The sequence below is a fragment of the Nicotiana tomentosiformis genome, chromosome 5, assembly GCF_000390325.3.
Source record: "Nicotiana tomentosiformis chromosome 5, ASM39032v3, whole genome shotgun sequence".
Lineage (NCBI taxonomy): Eukaryota > Viridiplantae > Streptophyta > Magnoliopsida > Solanales > Solanaceae > Nicotiana > Nicotiana tomentosiformis.
In genome coordinates, this window is record NC_090816.1 from 49,445,428 (window position 1) to 49,463,711 (window position 18,284).

Sequence of the window (18,284 nt, forward strand, 5' to 3'; positions counted from 1 at the left end):
TTGCAATCTAATGAAGCATTAAGCCTACGTATGTCCATTTATATCCCAATCATCTCTGGGACGGATAGTTCCTAGTTTAAGAATCAACTCAACAGTCAACAAGTTACAATTCTAACGACAATCTACAAGTTCCAATCCTGAGATTTGTTGTCCAGTTGAATATTTCCTACTTCTTGTTAACTGTGGGACTCTCAGAAGAAATTAAAATTATACAGCAGTAGAGCAGGCTCCAAGCCAAAAATGCAGTACACAAAGTGCCAACAATAAGAAGAATAATATTCCAAGTATACATAAAATTCAACTTTTATATGCATTAGGGGAAGTTGAAGGAGTTTGTTACACCTTCACAAGAGTCAGTAACATGGTTTCATCTTACTTCAAGACATACCAGCTTGCTCAAACACCCTCGTATTATCCTATACTCAGTTGACCTCTCTATTCAAAATTATATTATAACAAATAAAAGAATGACAAAGAAAGCTTGTTTTCTTGTTTTGTTTTTTTCATGACCTCCAGAAAACATCAGGGTCATTACTGTACAGTGTGCGATCTTGAATCTCAAGATTGGCTACATGATAATTTATAAGATTTGCTTGAGAGACTTTAAATAGGAGAAGTCCAGTAGGCAGCATCCACCAACCACTATCGTCCCTGCACCCACAAACACAACAACGTTCCCATGCCAGAACATTAGTAACACCAACCACAATATATAATTAAATTTTGCTTCAGGATGACTTGAAGCTCCTTACATGCTAAAATTCCAGGACTGAAAGTTTGAGTGTCTTTTCGTGGAGGATTGGCTATGAAAATGAACAAATCCACAAATGAAAGCTACTACCTGTTGCAAATGTTTCGAGAAGAAAGAACTGCTCAGAAAATGAAGTATCATACCGAGTGAAAACTATCATTATTAAGCAAGCTGTTCAAGCCATACAATAGAATTAACAATGAGGTGGTGTATCTTGAAGAATTCTTAGTATAATGAAATGTCTATTAGACTCACCCAGAGCTATGATTAAAGGGACTAATATCGTTCACATAACCAGCAGGTTAGATAATTATATTGTTAATTATTCGTGATATGGATGCTCCTTGAACTCTTAAAATGGATAAAATCGAAATCCACTTGACTTCATGGGATTCGGAACTTCAGCAATCATAGGGTTCATACTTTAAAACTGGACTTTTGATGTAAGAAATTCTTCATTTACTTTGCTATTCATTTGGAAGAAAAATCTGTAGCTAAGAAAAGGAGAAAAGGGTGGGGAATTAATGTTGGAATCAGAAACTGGACTTTTGATGTAAGAAATTCTTCATTTACTTTGCTATTCATTTGGAAGAAAAATCTGTAGCTAAGAAAAGGAGAAAAGGGTGGGGAATTAATGATGCTCCTTGAACTCTTAAAATGGATAAAATCGAAATCCACTTGACTTCATGGGATTCGGAACTTCAGCAATCATAGGGTTCATACTTTAAAACTGGACTTTTGATGTAAGAAATTCTTCATTTACTTTGCTATTCATTTGGAAGAAAAATCTGTAGCTAAGAAAAGGAGAAAAGGGTGGGGAATTAATGTTGGAATCAGAAACTGTTAAAACACATTGCTTTTCTATTCTAAGCAAATAACAATGTCTGCACAAATACCAATCAAATGAAGGCATGGCTGTAGCATGGAATATCAATTATTTATCGAGGTAATCTAGGCAAAAGAGAAAAAAAAAGGTAAGGAACACGATGTATGGAAGCTTAAGAACAAGGAGCATTTTGTCATCTTAAGTGGTGACACAGAGGTAAAAAGTAAAAAGGCGTGCATAAGGTCCGCGGCTACTTACAACATTAATTGTTGAAATGATATTCCACATAGCATAGACACGGGCAGGAACTGCTGAACGCGTAGGTCCATGACTAAATAAAGCATTTATTCCAGCTGGAAATGGAAGAAGTATACCAAGGGGAAGAATAGACAAAAAGAAAAACACATCTAGCATTGAGATTGAATACAGCTGTAGCAAGGTGAGCAAGACTAGACTAAAATCTCCTAATAGGAGTATTGAGATGACCAAACCAATAACATCCTGCAAGAATATAGAACATGCATCTGTGAGCAATTTGTAAGGCTGACAGATCAACAAAGAAGAGCAGCTGAGATCAAACATACCTGATGACCAACTGGTCTTGTGTTACGAATTATATAATAGAAAGGATAGCATAAAGTCAATTGGTCTTTAAGAGCCTGTAGGTTCTTGTCATTTAAAATTTCTCCAGGTAATCTTTTCTGCATCGCCACATGTTCATTGACTCTAACAAGATCAAATGCCTTTCTCCAACGATTAGCAGGCGTACTGCATCCAAAGAAAGAGAATGAACTCTAGAATAGATCGAAGCAAAAAAATAAAGCAACATGCGAATCATTACCGTGGGTGCTTCTCGAGCAATAAAGATCTGTTCTGGCCTTCCGATGGCATCACTGGTTCATTTTCAACGGTGCATACAAGCAGTCCAAACTGGTCATAACCACTGGATGAAGGTTGAAAGCGAGCAAGATAAACTCGTAAGCCATGGGCATGTAAAGAGGGATTAGCATGAGTCTCAAGCCAGCTAATAACTGGATGAAAATTGGCCCTCAGATGTCCACGGCGAACTAAACGAAGTTGAGCATTTAGACCGGCGACTAATCTATACCAGATTGTAGGTGGCACTGACTGCAATGGAAAATAAAGAGAAGAAGAATAAAATATCTAACAAATTCTTCTAACGAAAGGGAAGGGGAAACGGAATTGCTAAAAGAAATGACTTAATCCGCACAAAATCCTGAACGGGCAGTCATCTACTTAGCAATAAATAGAAACCTGACTCATGAGGCTGGTCAGAATATTATCACTTTGAAGAGAGAAAGGAGCCATGTATGATCCATCTCCTCCAAAAAGTATAGACATTGGTAATCTCTGATGGAGACGAGGAGGAAGGTCATCTCTTTTCTCATCTCCCCCAAGGTAAAAGTCCACATATGCGAGCATCAGATCTGAAGTTGCAGCTACCTACACTAGAATTGATGATGATCAACATCGATGGCGGTAAGAATCCACAAGAATGAAGCAAAAACTGACATAAAAAAGTAGCACCTAATATCAAGTCGAACCAACAGCACCAAACTAAATCCTAAGTGCTGTAACTACTTGTAAGTCGGAGGCAATCTTTACAACTCCAAAATTGCAACTATGTGCTTGTGCTTCATAGACAAGCTAATACATGCCACAAGCATATCTCTAATGGTTGGTGGAGTTCAGATGAAAATAAATCACATCCAGAAACTCAACTTACTGACTTTCATTTCCATCATTCAATCATTCAAATGCAGCTATCCAGAAGCAAAACCATCAATTACCAAGCTAGATACAGATAAGGCTGTGTCTCATTACATGGTAGTAGACGTGTAGTTACGCAATATAGAATAGCATTTCCTTAAACAACAACAACTAAGCCTCAACCCCAAGCAAGCTGGAGTCGGCTACATGAATTTCCTTAAAAGTTTATTAACACAAAAACATATTTTCTTGTTGGTCAGACATTTGTACATGCAACATATATCAAGGGATAAAGAGAAGTAGGGTTCAGGCCAACTGATCCCATTTCGATTATCCGGCTAGGTTCTAAACCAACTGGCATTTCAGAACTCTCTTACTACATCCATTTAATGGCATTTTCTAACTGAATACCAGATTATTCGACAAGCTTGTACATTTTTTGAGAGGATGATAATGTGGTGAAAGGTAATGAAATAGACCTTGAGCCCTTCATAGAGTGCACGTGAGCGGCAAGAACGCAAGCACGCGTGATCATATTCAGAACGAACAAATTCACGCAGACGCTGTATTTTCTTCTTCCGGCGCCACTGCAGCCATGACCATGCAACTGGGTATGCAAAAGTGCAAAGTATGCCATAAACTGACCCTTCCCACCACTGATATGAGGCCAAATCATTTATCTCATCCACAAATCTGTTAAATGCATCTTCATATCTGAATATGTTTAACAATTTGATACTGTCATTGAATGTTACAAAATTCTCAAAAACATTTGGATGAAAAGAAACTACAAACACAGACATTAACATATAACAGTGCCTGCAAATAGGTTCTTAAACAACTAATATTAACGAGGAACCAATTTGAGTGTTCCTGCATGAAATGCATAAGCAAAACTTTAGTCTAATAGAAGAAGAGAGAAAACATACACTATTTCTATTACTGCTTTAGGAGGAGAATGAGGGAGATGCCAAGGTTCACTAAAAGTGTTATTCCCCAAAAGGTACATTCTATGCACGTGTGTTTCCGATTCTTCAGTTCTACTTGTCTCCAGCACCTAAAGTAACACACATTAAAATCAGACTACCCATCAAGAGGAAATTTCTAATATTCCAAGCGTAAATCTTGGTTGAATGGTAGCTGAAAAAAGAAACGATAGAAATATAGGTGGATAGGAGGACCTCATTTAATGACTCTAGAAATGGGAATGAACGATCAATTGGAGATCCTCGGCGTGCTGCCACTGGACCAGGCAATTCATCGGCACTAACAAATTTTATCCGAGCCACACTAAGAACAAGAGCTAGAAGGATGAGGAGACTGAAAAGAAGACAACCAAATAACCATGGTCCACCAAAGGTGTAAATCAACTCTTCGAGTGCTGTATAACAGCGTGGCATGTGATATCTATCAGAAATGCACTTGTACGGACATGGAGTATCAGTGACACCACCTGCAGCGTTAAAGCGCCATCAAAAAGTTCAGATAATAAAAATAGAACAATTAAAGTTCTTACAAATAATATTCTAAAGTAACGCTTAATGGAGCTATCGGGTTATGAGTTTAGGATTTACTTTTTTTAATCATAGGAATCCATTCCGGAGCAGTATGGGCTAATGAAGTGTGGGGGTCATACTGGAATTGGGACCCAAAAGAAACTTGGCATTTATTACTTGGATCATTTCGCAATTTATTTACATACTCGAACAAATAGAAATTTGCGGGGTGCAAATTTGCAATTGTAACGTCTATAGACTTTCTTATAATTAGGATATGCTATTTTGGGGTCAATCATTCAATTAGAACAATCATATTTTACCAATTCAATTACCAACATATACATTTCCTAACAATCAAGAAAGCCTTAATTCTGAATCAGTTGGATTCCCAAGAGAATTTACCAGTAAGAAAAATGTGAATATGATTGAACAATGAAAACCAAAATAAGTTGGCAAAAATTGCAGGAAATTAAATCACCACGTAACCATAATAAAGACTGAACATACCTCGTATAGCAATATATAAAGCCCGATGAGGAAGCTCATGAGATGGGCATTTAACACAGAGGGATCTATCAGATCCACTTACATTCTTATAAGTACCAATAGGGCATTCCTGCATTATTTCATCTACATAGTTAAACACAGATAGGTTTAACATAGATTTCATGTTCTTAAGGATACAGATTAGAAGATGGTCCAAAATCACGGACAGCACACATTGAATGAGCTGACAAGAGTCTACGTTAAACCCGAGAGAGAGAGAGAGAGAGAGAGAGAATGCATTGAGAAGTAAAAACAATGTAAGCCTGATCAAACCTTTTGACGCGAAACAAGCTGAGCCAACATGCAAGTAGGGTTAATATGCATGATATGTTTCATTGGCTAACTGACAGATAAGATCGCAATAAAATTAACTCTGAGGTGAGGTTTCTAAAGATATAGAAGAGGTTAAAGTACAACAAAAACAGCAACAACCCAGTAAAATTCCACAAGTGGGGTCTGGGGAGGGTAGTGTGTACGCAGACCTTACCCCTACCCCGAGGGAGTAGAGAGAGAGAATGCATTGAGAAGTAAAAACAATGTAAGCCTGATCAAACCTTTTGACACGAAACAAGCTGAGCCAACATGCAAGTAGGGTTAATATGCATGATATGTTTCATTGGCTAACTGACAGATAAGATCGCAATAAAATTAACTCTGAGGTAAGGTTTCTAAAGATATAGAAGAGGTTAAAGTACAACAAAAACAGCAACAACCCAGTAAAATTCCACAAGTAGGGTCTGGGGAAGGTAGTGTGTACGCAGACCTTATCTCTACCCCGAGGGAGTAGAGAGGTTGTTTCCGATAGACCCTCGGCTCAAGAAGAGGAAAAGAGACAATAGATCAGTAACAACAAATATAGAAGAGGTTAAAGTATGAATCAGAAAAGCTTTTAGACCTAACAACAACGACCCAGTATAGTCCCCCAAGTGGGGTCTGGGGAGGGTAGTGTGTACGCAGACCTTACCTCTACCCCGATGGAGTAGAGATGCTGTTTCCGAAAGACCCTCGGCTCAAGAAGACGAAAAGACGAAAAGAGACAATATATCAGTACCATCAATAAAAACATGTAAATAATCACGATATCTCAAGAACCAGTGAATAAATGGAAAGCAGAAATAATAACCAATAAATAAAGGAAGAGTAGTGAAAACACAACACTGGCCACTAGCAGTCTAAGACTAAATCCTATCAGCCTAGCCTCACACTGGTAGACTAAATGAACTCAACTACCTCCTAACCTACAACCTTAATGCTCGACAGACTTAGAAGTTGATAAAACACAAAAAAAATAAAAAAAGAGATAAAACACACGCATAAGTCATTTTGGTCTACAAAATGCAATGTCAAAGCATATATGGTTGTCTATAGCCTTGCTGATCCATAGGAGACAAAAGCTACGAATTCTTCAGGCCCCAAAACAAGTAATTTCAACCATAAGTAGAAATTGCATGTTACCTGACAGAATATCCCATAAAGTCCCTTTGGGCAAGGTTTGCCACTAAGAGTTCCGTTTTCTCCATCTCGTCCCAGACCTCTACCAATTCCCCCCCTGCAGTTCCATTATCAGAGAATGAACAACGATATCCAATAAGGATTCAAAGTAAATAGACGACAAAAGGTTAATGGTATAGGAGCTAGATCTCAGGTCCGTTCTTTAATTCAGAGCCAACATGATTGAAACTCCTCCCATTTACAGTTGAGAAAAGCAGTCTTACCCTGTTAGGATGCACATTATCTGGATCAATATAGATAATGCAAATGAAATGGCAGTTTTCTTGGATGGACCTATAGAAATGTGCTTCAGACAAAGTAGAGAAACAGTGTAAAATTCAGACTAGCTATAGGCATCCTCTCACATGCAATACTCGCAGCCCTATGATGAATACCTTACTCACAGGTTGGTAGAAACAATTCAACTTTGTATATATCATCACTTTTATCCTTCAAGTGCCTAGGTCACAGCCTAATAGAATCAAGGTTATGGGTCCAAAGAAACTACACAATATTAGATACTACAGAACTTCTCTTTATTACTTAATATTTCACAAAACTAACTTACCCAGCAAGTAAATTATAGCTACTCAATGAATATGTACACTAGATTAGATACGAACCCAACATTGATGGTCCCTTTTACACTTGTTATAGGCAGGTATTCATCTCCAATAGAAATGCCCGACCAATGAAAGTGAATCCTTCCACCACCGCCACCACCGCCATTAGGACTACCATGCCCTCCAATAGTTGATATACTAGAAGAATCACCAAGGGCCAAAGACTGAACAAAAAGAAGAATTGTTCCACCAGATCCACCGCCAGGACCTATGTTTGAAAGAACCCTGCTATCTTCCTCTTTACTGTACTTGCCAAAGCTTTCTCCATCGGCTTGTATTGAACCATAGACAGACAACCTTGACAATGAATGCTCCAATGAACCCATTACTGTTTCAGGAGAGATATCACAAACAATTACTCTCTACTCAAAGCAAGTTTCGAAGGAGGCAATGCTCATTATGCAAGGATTATCAAGAAAAAGTGATGAGAATTATGAGCACTGCGTTGTAGTACAGATGAATCCACATTTCACAGCAAATAAGCAAGACTATTTCAAAGTATGAAAGATTTGAAATTTGACCATTGCTCAACTGCAAGATTTGTGTATGTATAAGCTTCCCTTCAATGTAAAAATTTGAATAAAACATGAAGATCCAGGATGGTAAAATGTGTAATCTGTCACCATGTATAAAAGAACATATGTTCTATGTGAGTGACTTTTTTTTTTATATATCGGAGATAGCTCAAATAGCATAAGATACTTTGGCCCAATGGATTTACATTTGAGATCTTTTTCTGCAGGTTGGTTTGGGTGGTCTAAGCATAAAAACCGAAGGATAACTTAAGTAAACAAACAAAGAGATTAATGTGATAATTCTAAACGCTCACCAATTATGCCACCACCAGAAGTTGAACTAGAGAAACTATGGTTACCACTTCCGCTACCAAGTTCACAAGGCAAACCTGTGTCACCATACGAAATACCACCACTTATATAGCTGCCGTTATAATATGCATCACCACCCCTTCCACCATGTCCGGCACCACTGCTTAGGCCGTTAGGTAAGAGCACACCACTGCCCAACCCTCCAGTGCAACCTTTGTATAAAAAAGCTTCATTTAGCTCTGGATATGGACTACAAGAATAGAAAGGTAACTGAGAGAAAATTGTGTTTTTATAAGTTCCAGTTACATACCAAAATATTTTCTTTTTCAAAAGCAATATGAAAGCTTACAAGAAGGGCAAAGATAACAAGCATGAACGGAAGGAAAAGGAAAAAGCATACCTAGCCCAGAGGCACTTATTGACCCGGTAGGTTTTACAGTAACTGTTCTAACCAAATGGAAATGAACAACAGACCCTTCTAAGACGCCCTCGACAAAAACATCTTCAACGCGGCATACCTAAATGATTTTTTTGTTCAAATCATCTAGAATACAGAGCAAACTCGAACACACAACCTACTGAAACAATTATAGGAATAAAGATGGAAGAGATCACCCTTGAGTGATGGATGTGATTAGCACAAATACCTGAAGAGTAAAAGATAGTGAGGCATTCACATTGCAGTCTTCGGGGGGATATATCAATTCGATTGGGCAATCTGCACTTCCACAAAAAAGTCTTGGTTTCCTGCCATTGGCAATAATATCTTTCTAAAAAAGATCAGCAAATCCAGCAAAAAGAACTAGCTGTAGATAGTCGTGCCTTACGTGTGATTAACACCTGCATTTTGAAGGGGACCGCGCAAAACAGACCCAGGTCCAACCTTCACATAGAAACAGCAAAATACTGCCATTAGCATGCTCAGAGATCGTTGCCTATAATGTATTAAGTTCAAGTTTCATAAGTAAAGAAAAATCTTCAAAATTAGCATCAAGACCCGAAGACGAAAGATTAAGGCAGGGAATTACAAACTACCATACAAATTTAAAAACCTGAGTTCATACGCCTTGTAAAGACATAAGCCCTTTAAACGATGTTTGAAATTAGAAGATCAAGCCAAACAAAGTACGAAGTGAGTGTCTGATGAACCATAAGACACAATCCCCACAAAGGTTTTGCGCCTCGTCCAACCACATGAAAGAATATCATGTTTTAGCCTTAACAGGTATTATATTCCTACTCATACATATCAAAACCCTATCTTATCAAAAAATATTGATATTTATATTCCAGATAGAGAAAAAATAAAATGATGCCTATGCTGCTGCTTCAACTCAAACCTCATAAAATTTGAATATTGGTAAGATTCTAAGATTAGTTTGCTACAGATTAATTTTGGATTCTCTGTAATATAGGTATTCATATATTTAAAAATTTCTTAGCTATAGATATGCACAGGTACTAAAGATATTATTCTTCTGTAACCACCCTCCCATCTATTTTTAATCACAGAATGATCTTTTTTACATATGTTTCTTTTATTATCAAGTTTCCAATTAAAAAATGCTTCTTTATCATCAGTGAATCAATCAATCAACTATTCCTCAATCCCAAATTAATTAGAGCCGGCTATATAAATTTTCTGCATCAATTATTCATCATAGTTGCACCATTTTTACGACCATAATCTTCTGCAGCCCTCCTCCTTTATTAGGGTTAGGGGCTTCCTATGCTTGTGAATCTCACATAAGTAGACCTGTTACTTTTATCATCGAAACAGAAAAATTTCTGAGGCGACAACTCAAGATGCAGAATCCAGCTTTTATTCATGCTCCAATCCACACATAGAACATTATAGATATTGTTCTTACATAGTACAGTACTAATAGTTTCAGAAATCATTAAATGTTAAAAACATTTTATAATTTGCTAAATATCCTGATCAGCTAGTTTGAGAGAAAGTATAATACCAAGATCTGATTGACAAAACCAGCCACAAGATTTACATGAGGATAGTATGAACTTGTATTTGTCAGAACAAGACAAAAGCAGATGTTGAGCTTAAAAAGTGCAAGTATTAAGTAGAAAAAGAGCCTTACATTTATGCTGTAGAACAGGGACAAAACCAAATGCTGTGCTTCAATAAGATCTCCAGGTCCAGTCAGGTTCAGTGAACCTTGTCCATGAACTCCCAAATTCGCATTCGATTGTATCACAGAGGATCCCTAAAAACCAATATGTTTTGATGGGTAATGAACGACGAAAATATAACCAAAACCATTGCAGCAAGGTAAAAGAATGAGTTACCTTTAGCACCACTAAATTGCTCACTTCAAGTAAAGATGTTGCAACAATTGCATCGCCATCACCATCTATAAGCATCTTTGAGTTCAACATTAAGTGGATTTTGACAGACATTCGCAAAGACCCATAGATCTAGAAATTCGTAAGAATTTATTAAATATAACACCCAACAAATGAGGAATTCTAGAAGTATATTGAAAAGAAAAAGAGCAATTAAAAAGAAAATTTTGGGAGTGTGCCTCCTTTTTTGCTGGAATAGAAAGAGGAGGGTCGAACACTAGAGAACATACTTGCCTTAAATACTGAGTCACTCATCAAGAGCTCTTCCGCCAATAATTCAAACTCCGATAAGGCATAATGTACAAGCCCAAAGGACAAAATGGCACCATGCGATAAACTAAGTTGTCCTCGAACCTAAACGACAAATAGCAAATTAATTTCCGAATATCAACTTAGAGCACAACCAACTATGATTAACACTTAAATCTATATGTATGAAGGTGGAGGGAAGCCAAACCAAGATAGCAGACACAATTTTCACTTTATGAACTTAGGTTTCTGATCCTAGACTGTGATACGTGCCTAACGAACCAGAAAGGTATAAAATGGAAAAAGCAGCAACAAGGACAAAAGGGAGTACTATAGAAACATGCAAGGAGGAGGGAGAAGTGGCAACACTAGTGTGATTTTTATTCTACTACTGGATATTCATATCAATTCTACACAAATTGGGAGGGGTTTTAAAAAACTGCTGCTGAAAAAATGAACCCACTTTTGGGTTTTCTTTATTGAAAATAAAGGGCAGCCCGGTGCACGAAGCATCCCGCGTTTATGCAGGGTCCGGAGAAGGGCCGCACCCCAAGGGGTGTGATGTAGGCAGCCTACCCTGATGCAAGCATCAATGGCTGATTCCATGGCTCAAACCCACAACTTATAGATCATACGGAGACAACTTTACCGTTGCTCCAAGGCTCCCCTTCTATCAGTGGGTTTTCTTTATTTGGTTTTATCTATTTAAAAGTTCCATTTAGAGCCAACATTTTCTTCAATTGATTTTTACACATACATTGCTTCCTTAGGGATTTGCTACTAAAACGACATCCCAACATGCCCAAGTTACTCGAGCAAAGTTTTCAATGAAGAAAAAATCAATGGACAGTCAATCAACTGCCTCAACATCTGGCAAATCCCAAATTCGTTCTGACATAGAGGAAAGACATCCGATTATATTGTAGTTAGAAGCACTGATTCACAAGACAAAAGGATATGATTGACCTGCACACGACTCCAAAGTAGAGGAACAGTAGCCCGTGCATGATCTTGAATATAAACGTTTGTCCAGAGAGGGTGATTAGGAAACTCAAAGAGAAGTGTATCAGTATCTGTTGACAAGTTGTGATTGTTAACAACGAGTCTTCGAGGAACAGCATCATAGAATGTCCCCGCAGCACCTGCATTTGTGGGACAGCCAAAACTTCTTCCCCCTGTCAAACAATAAAAAAGAAAGGCACTGACACTCTACCCACAATACCACATAATCAATTACAGATAGGGAAACAAAGATTCCATGGTCCAAAAATTCCAAATGTGACATACAATATAAATTATCATTTTAAGTCGAGCAGGGTCCTGATGAAGTTGTCAACTTTATCAATGGTGCAATGCATGTCTCTACTATTCTTCACCAAATACAGAACTTTGGTGAATTTCGAGTATTCAAGTGACTAGTTGTGTACAAATGGAGAAGGTCCTGATTGATGTATAACAAACAGAGAGAATTGTTGTTTTCTCATTAAGTGTTGGGAGACATGGAAAGGAAAAGAAGATATTTCAAGATCTTCCCTATGAGCAGAGCAAGATTGACAGAATTACATTTGCAAGATATACCTCTTGGGAAGGCAATTGTTCTGAAATGCTCACATTTTCTATTTTTACTTGGTCACACGGTAATGATAGTCCACGTTTTACCCCTTGAAAGACCAACTATTGCGCGTAATATAATTCAGAGATGGTTTTTAAAAAAACATCTTAGAATAATTTCATAGAAAAAAGAAGAAAAAAAAGACCACGTAGAAAGTGAAGTGGATTGGCATGAATGTTGACTATTATAGAAAAAACAGTAACTGTTAATGAAGTAACAAACTTGTGATATGAAACATGCCATAAGGTCATTTCATCAGCTAATTCTTTAAGAAGAGGAAGTAGAAGATACTTGTCAGCACAATAGAACACTTAAGTCATACAAAATAAAAACTCTAATCTACATCGTGGGGGGAAAAGAGAAACAAGAATAAGAGAAGAACAGAAACAGGCCCTCACGTAGTCCCGAAATTGGCAGGGAAGGAGGTACATAGATGGAAGATCCGAAAATGCTTATTAATGGAACTTCCCTGATCTGGTCGTGCCAACGTTGGAAAAATAATAACAAATGATTAAAGATTAATGATTCAAGTGTAGCTTTTGAAACACACTTAACCTAGTAAATAACACATCCGGAAGAGCTATTCTGTGGACTCTTCAAAACAATTTGCAGATAACTTTCTAACTGCATCAACTGTTAAACACTGGACTGGCCTACAGCGACTGGAAATCTCTATAGCTTAGTATGGCAGAAGAGCAGATAGAGTGTGGCGCTGAGATTGCGTTTCTATTATTGGAAACCCTCACCATCCAACATGGGTAGGAAATTTGCTTCTACATTCCATTTAGCAAAGACTTAAAACGAGTTGAAAATCCTTACCATCAAAAATGGGTGGGCAATTTGCTTCTACATTCCATTTAGCAAAGACTTAAAATCTCGATTTATGTAGTCTTTCCTTCACATTCATAATTGGTCCAATAGGAGATATGCATGAGTTCTGCATCTCTCTGCATAATTGATTTGACAAACAAGTTGAAGCTAGCAAAATATTACTAGTTCTCTAGAACCCTATACTCAGTTGACGATTCACAATATTATAATGCTCTAAAACCCCTATTCTCAAATCGAAGATGGTGCTCAAACACAGAAAAATCCTCATAAACTCTTAGGAAGCAAAAGAGAAGTAATAATTTTCTCTGTTATTGGTCATACCATGAACCAAGAACACGGAGTCATCATGCCTGCTAAAGATTTCAACAGAAACTCTTCCACCACCTCCTCCAGCAAATCCATTGCCGCCAGAAGCACTTATTTTGCCGCCTCCTGTCCTGCTCAGAAAGAAACATCAGCTTTGAATAAATGATTCTACCTTATAAAGATATGTCATCACTCATCAGATATTGCATGACCTAACCAGTACCGAAATGTAGCATATAGGAAGACCTCATCATAAAAGAATGAATTCTGCACTAGAATTTTAATCAGGAATTCACTGTAAAGATTGACTAAAAGTAGAAAAGCTTACAATGGACACTATAGTGTGATTTCTAAGAGTATAATAAAAAAGAAGTACCCATGTAATCACTTGATGATGAGTTTTCTTTTGTTAAATTCTTGCGAACCGCCTCATCTAAAGCTTAAATTGTTAGAGATTGGTTATTTATTCGAGTCTTACTAAATCTTTTCTTGGGCCAAACATGCGAAAATATTTTGTTGATGGGTGGCATAATAGTCAAACTCAGGATTTTGCAACTTTATGTTATGTCAAATTATTCCAATACCTTAAGAGAATCGGTGAAGTAGCTTAAAATCTTTATAAACCCTTGTGTATGTCACAATATCCCGAAGTCAAGTTTGTCCAAAAGGTAGCCTTCCACATCTTCTGAGAAGAACTCTGATTTAAGCTCCAATTTAGGTGAAGGGAAGTATGACCCCCTTAAGTTGAAACTCAACGAGAGACGTTTCGGTTTATAATCCTACTAATGTAATTGAACCTTCAGTTTACAACTCCCTCTCTCGCAACTCAACCTCCAACCTAGCAGTTGGTGATGAAAGTCTCTATTACTAGAGTCTACAGCTAGAATCATGTGTCAAAGGAAGGACACAGGGACAACATTTATGTTGGAGAAAACAGGTATACCTTCTTCAGACAAACTTAGTGGTCTATAAGGTGCATGCAAGTAAAGACAATATTTACACTATCAGGCTATTTAAAAAACTAAATACATTTTTATAACGTCAGTGTATGTAAGTCAAAAAAAAAAAAAAAAGAGAAGTTAGTATTACGTTACATTTTCTTGGACTTGATGTAAATACTGCCACCAGAACCACCACCTCCTTTGATTCCACCATCCCCACCATCAGCCAAAAGAGTTCCCCATGCATCCAAAACATCCATCACCTCCAACCATATCTTCCCACCCCCATTCCCTCCATAATCATCGTCCTTATTAGTACTCTGCCCTTTACTTCCATAGCTAAAAGGTTGTTCCAATGACTTCCAAGAATACGTATCTCCTCCCCATACATCTTCTGGAAGCTTCTTATTATCCATTACACAACTCGCCCCTCTACCCCCATGACCACCACCACCACCCTGATAATCCTTAGGTGTCCCACTTGATTGCTCTGGCGGGTCACCAGCTAACCCGGTAACGTTTATAACCGACCGGCTAATTAAACTCGCATTTCCTGCCACTATATAAACCGACCCGCCAATAATTCTTGCGTTACCGTTAAGCTTCAAATGACCTGTTATGTTAATCGTAACGGAGCAACCGGGAACCGGGCAACTGAAGACGACGCCTTGAAGAATGAATAAGTTCCCGGTTCCTTCAATGTACACGTCACGCGTGAAATTCACGTTGTAATTCAGCTCGCACGTTGTGTTTAGTGACCCGATACCGCGTAGTTCGTCACACGTGAGAGAGGGCGGGTGGGGTGGTGGAGAGGGAGGCGGTGGCGATGGAGGTGCGTAGTCGCCGTTCAATGGATCGGAATCGAAATTGTTGTTGTAATCGAGAATTGAGAAATCAGAAAGTGATGCTGAAACGAAGCAAAGGGTATGAAAATTAACGTAAACGAAAACGTGGAAGATGAAAAGGTGAATTAATGGAACGGCCATGAGAAAAACTCATCAGATATAAGAGAAATAGAGCAAGAATTGGGAAAAGAAATTTGAAACAGTAATTGAATATTGCAGTGAAATATGGAAGCAGAATTTGATTGAAAGTATTGAAATGGGAATGCAGGGGAACAAGAAGAAGAAGAGAAGAGGTGGAAGGGAGAGAAAAGGGAAGGCGAGGAGTTCGGGGGAGAGAGAAAAACTGAAAAAGACAGGCTGACACCTGCTGCGTTTTCCATTTTGTTTCTCTTTCAAAGAAATTTCCTATTTCCATGAAAGAGCTTTTGTCAACACCTCATTGGCCAACTTCACCTTATATAAAAACAAAACATGCTTACTTTCAAGACAAATTATGTATTTTATATTGTTGATTTATCAATATCCTTATGTATTAGAGCTTACACGGTTTAGTTAGTTTGTTCGGTTTCGATTATTGCCAATTTATTTTAGTTTATGTCACGTCCTCACTGTTTTTCAGTTTTTACAAGAATACAAGTGAGCATGTCGGATAAATTTTACCACTTAGAATCACGTAGCCAATATTACTCGCCTGAGTTTAGTTTATTTCTTGATAAGTGTATTCATTGTCCTACTTAATTATTTTAAAGCATAAGCTAAAAAAAGCAATATTTAAGTCTACTCATTTTTCTAATTAGAGGCTTAACTGGTGGACAATAAAAGTAAAATAAAATAGAAAAAGATCTTTTATTATATTATTATATTATTAGTATAATTTTAAATTATAAAAAAAAAAAAAAAAGAAGCAAACCAAGGTGAAAGAATGCATTATGATCTATGCAGTCTTCAACGCAACAAACAAGTTTAGAAAAAGCAATTACACTAATATATCTCTAATTGCATTTTCTAATAATCCAATCACTTAGTACGAGGAAAGAATAACTATGTCAAACTGAAAAAAAGAAAATGAGTTTTAAAAAGAAAAGGATGAAGAAGCTAACGTCGACAGTCACACACAGCCTATATATAATGAACATTTTGTATCTGAAATGCTTCGCAGAAATTTTGATAAGAAACCCATTACAAGCAATTCAACCAGTCAAGTAGTTAATTACTCTAAGGTTGTCAAGTTCGAGTTTCTGAATGAAGCGACTATTAAAGGTACTCTTGTTATGCTTGTGAGAAAGTTTGTTTTCTGCCTTAAGGAGAGGAGGTTATTCTACAAGGGGTGTCTTAGCATATTTGGCTAGAGTTATTAATAAAAAAGTTGAGCCACAGACCCTTGAATAAGTGCCAGTTGTGAATGAGTTTCTGAAGGTCTTTGTGGATAACCTTTCGAGTGTTCCACCAGATAAAGTAATTGATTTTGGGATAAAAGTGCTATTGGGTACTCAACCTATATTTATCCCTCCATATTGAATGACTCCAGCAAAATTAAAAGAATTAAATGAGCACAAGATCTACTCGATAAAGGATCCATTGGCCGGTGTATTGCTATGAGGTGCATCAGTCTTGTTTGTGAAAATAGAAAAACGACTCCTTAAGAATGTGTATCGAATAATGGCAACTCAAGAAGGTTAGAATCAAGAATAAATATTTGTTGTTACGAATAGATGACTTGTTTGATCAATTTCAAGGGGTCAAATATTTTTCAAAAATCGATTCAAGGTTTTGGTACCATCAAATAAAGATATGAGAAAATGAAATTTTGAAAAGCGGCCTTAAGGATTGGCTTTGGATATTATGAGTTTATAGTATAGCACCCCATAAATTTTTGAAATGTGTTAGGCCCTATTGGAAGGTTATAAGTGCTAGAACATCATTTTACGCGCTATCAAAGACTATGGATAAAAACATTATTACTTTCATATGATAATATATTTAGAACGTAGATTGAAAGGTCAGAAAGATGTTTAGAAGTGGATAGAAGAAGTTTGGAATAGTTTAGAAAGAGTTAGAGAGAAAAGATGTCCAAAGTGATATCTAACCTGTTACACCCTATATTTTCGTATGTAAAAATGCGTCGTAAGCAAACTAATGTAGGACAAAAAAATGAGATAATATTTAAAAGTATATAAAGTAAGTTAATCATGTTACCTCTGAGGTTACAAATATTGCAGATCATGAACAACAAGTACAAAGAGGGTTGGACAGTCCAGAAGCTAAAGCAATTAAATAAAACAATGTTTCATCGAAAGTCGACAAGTTGGGAATGTTATAACATGTACCTTTGGGGTGAGACTAGGGTGATTAACATGATAAAGAGATTATGTTATGATTTATATTAGTCGTATTACATCCGTGTGTTATGTTTTTAAGTCAAGCGAGTTGTGGAACAAAAGTCGATGAAAGTCATCACAAGTTACATTCATAAGTTTTACTGAAACTTTGGGTCAAATGTAACTGCAATTTTCTCCCAATATACTTAGAGTTATGGTGTGTTCCACCCATCAAATTAAAGATCTATGAGTCTATTTTCCAACGCATTAAACCATTTGTCAATACGACATCGGAGTAGAGAGATATGTGCATTTTTGCGATACTGCGCAAGCTGCTAGGTGACAAGTAGGTGTGTCACCTACTTGCTTAAATGAAAGCCCAAAAATGGGCCATTTCGGGTCGTCCAAAGAGGCCTTTTAAGGGCCTATTTTCTTCATATATTAGACTTAAAATAGAGCATAATAACCAGACATAAGCTCTGCAAAGAATCCTCCCAAAAATTTCCCACAAACCCTAATTGATT

General features: G+C 37.2%; 1 protein-coding gene across 1 annotated transcript; it reads right to left on the reverse strand.

The window, feature by feature from the left end:
- Window positions 1–287: 287 nt before the first annotated feature.
- Window positions 288–15,848, reverse strand: LOC104101859 (uncharacterized). Its single transcript, XM_009609383.4, has 22 exons — window positions 14,751–15,848; window positions 13,672–13,787; window positions 11,874–12,082; window positions 10,893–11,012; window positions 10,602–10,730; window positions 10,394–10,519; window positions 9,122–9,177; window positions 8,942–9,041; window positions 8,695–8,812; window positions 8,297–8,506; window positions 7,468–7,795; window positions 6,809–6,902; window positions 5,315–5,423; window positions 4,490–4,761; window positions 4,238–4,365; window positions 3,788–4,022; window positions 2,853–3,041; window positions 2,419–2,705; window positions 2,162–2,345; window positions 1,836–2,078; window positions 753–841; window positions 288–651 (listed from the first exon to the last, which is right to left on the reverse strand). The coding sequence occupies exons 1-22, from the start codon at window positions 15,581–15,583 to the stop codon at window positions 504–506; spliced, it is 4,323 nt and encodes a 1,440-aa protein (XP_009607678.1). The 5' UTR covers window positions 15,584–15,848; the 3' UTR covers window positions 288–503.
- Between the last annotated feature and the right edge of the window lie 2,436 nt (window positions 15,849–18,284).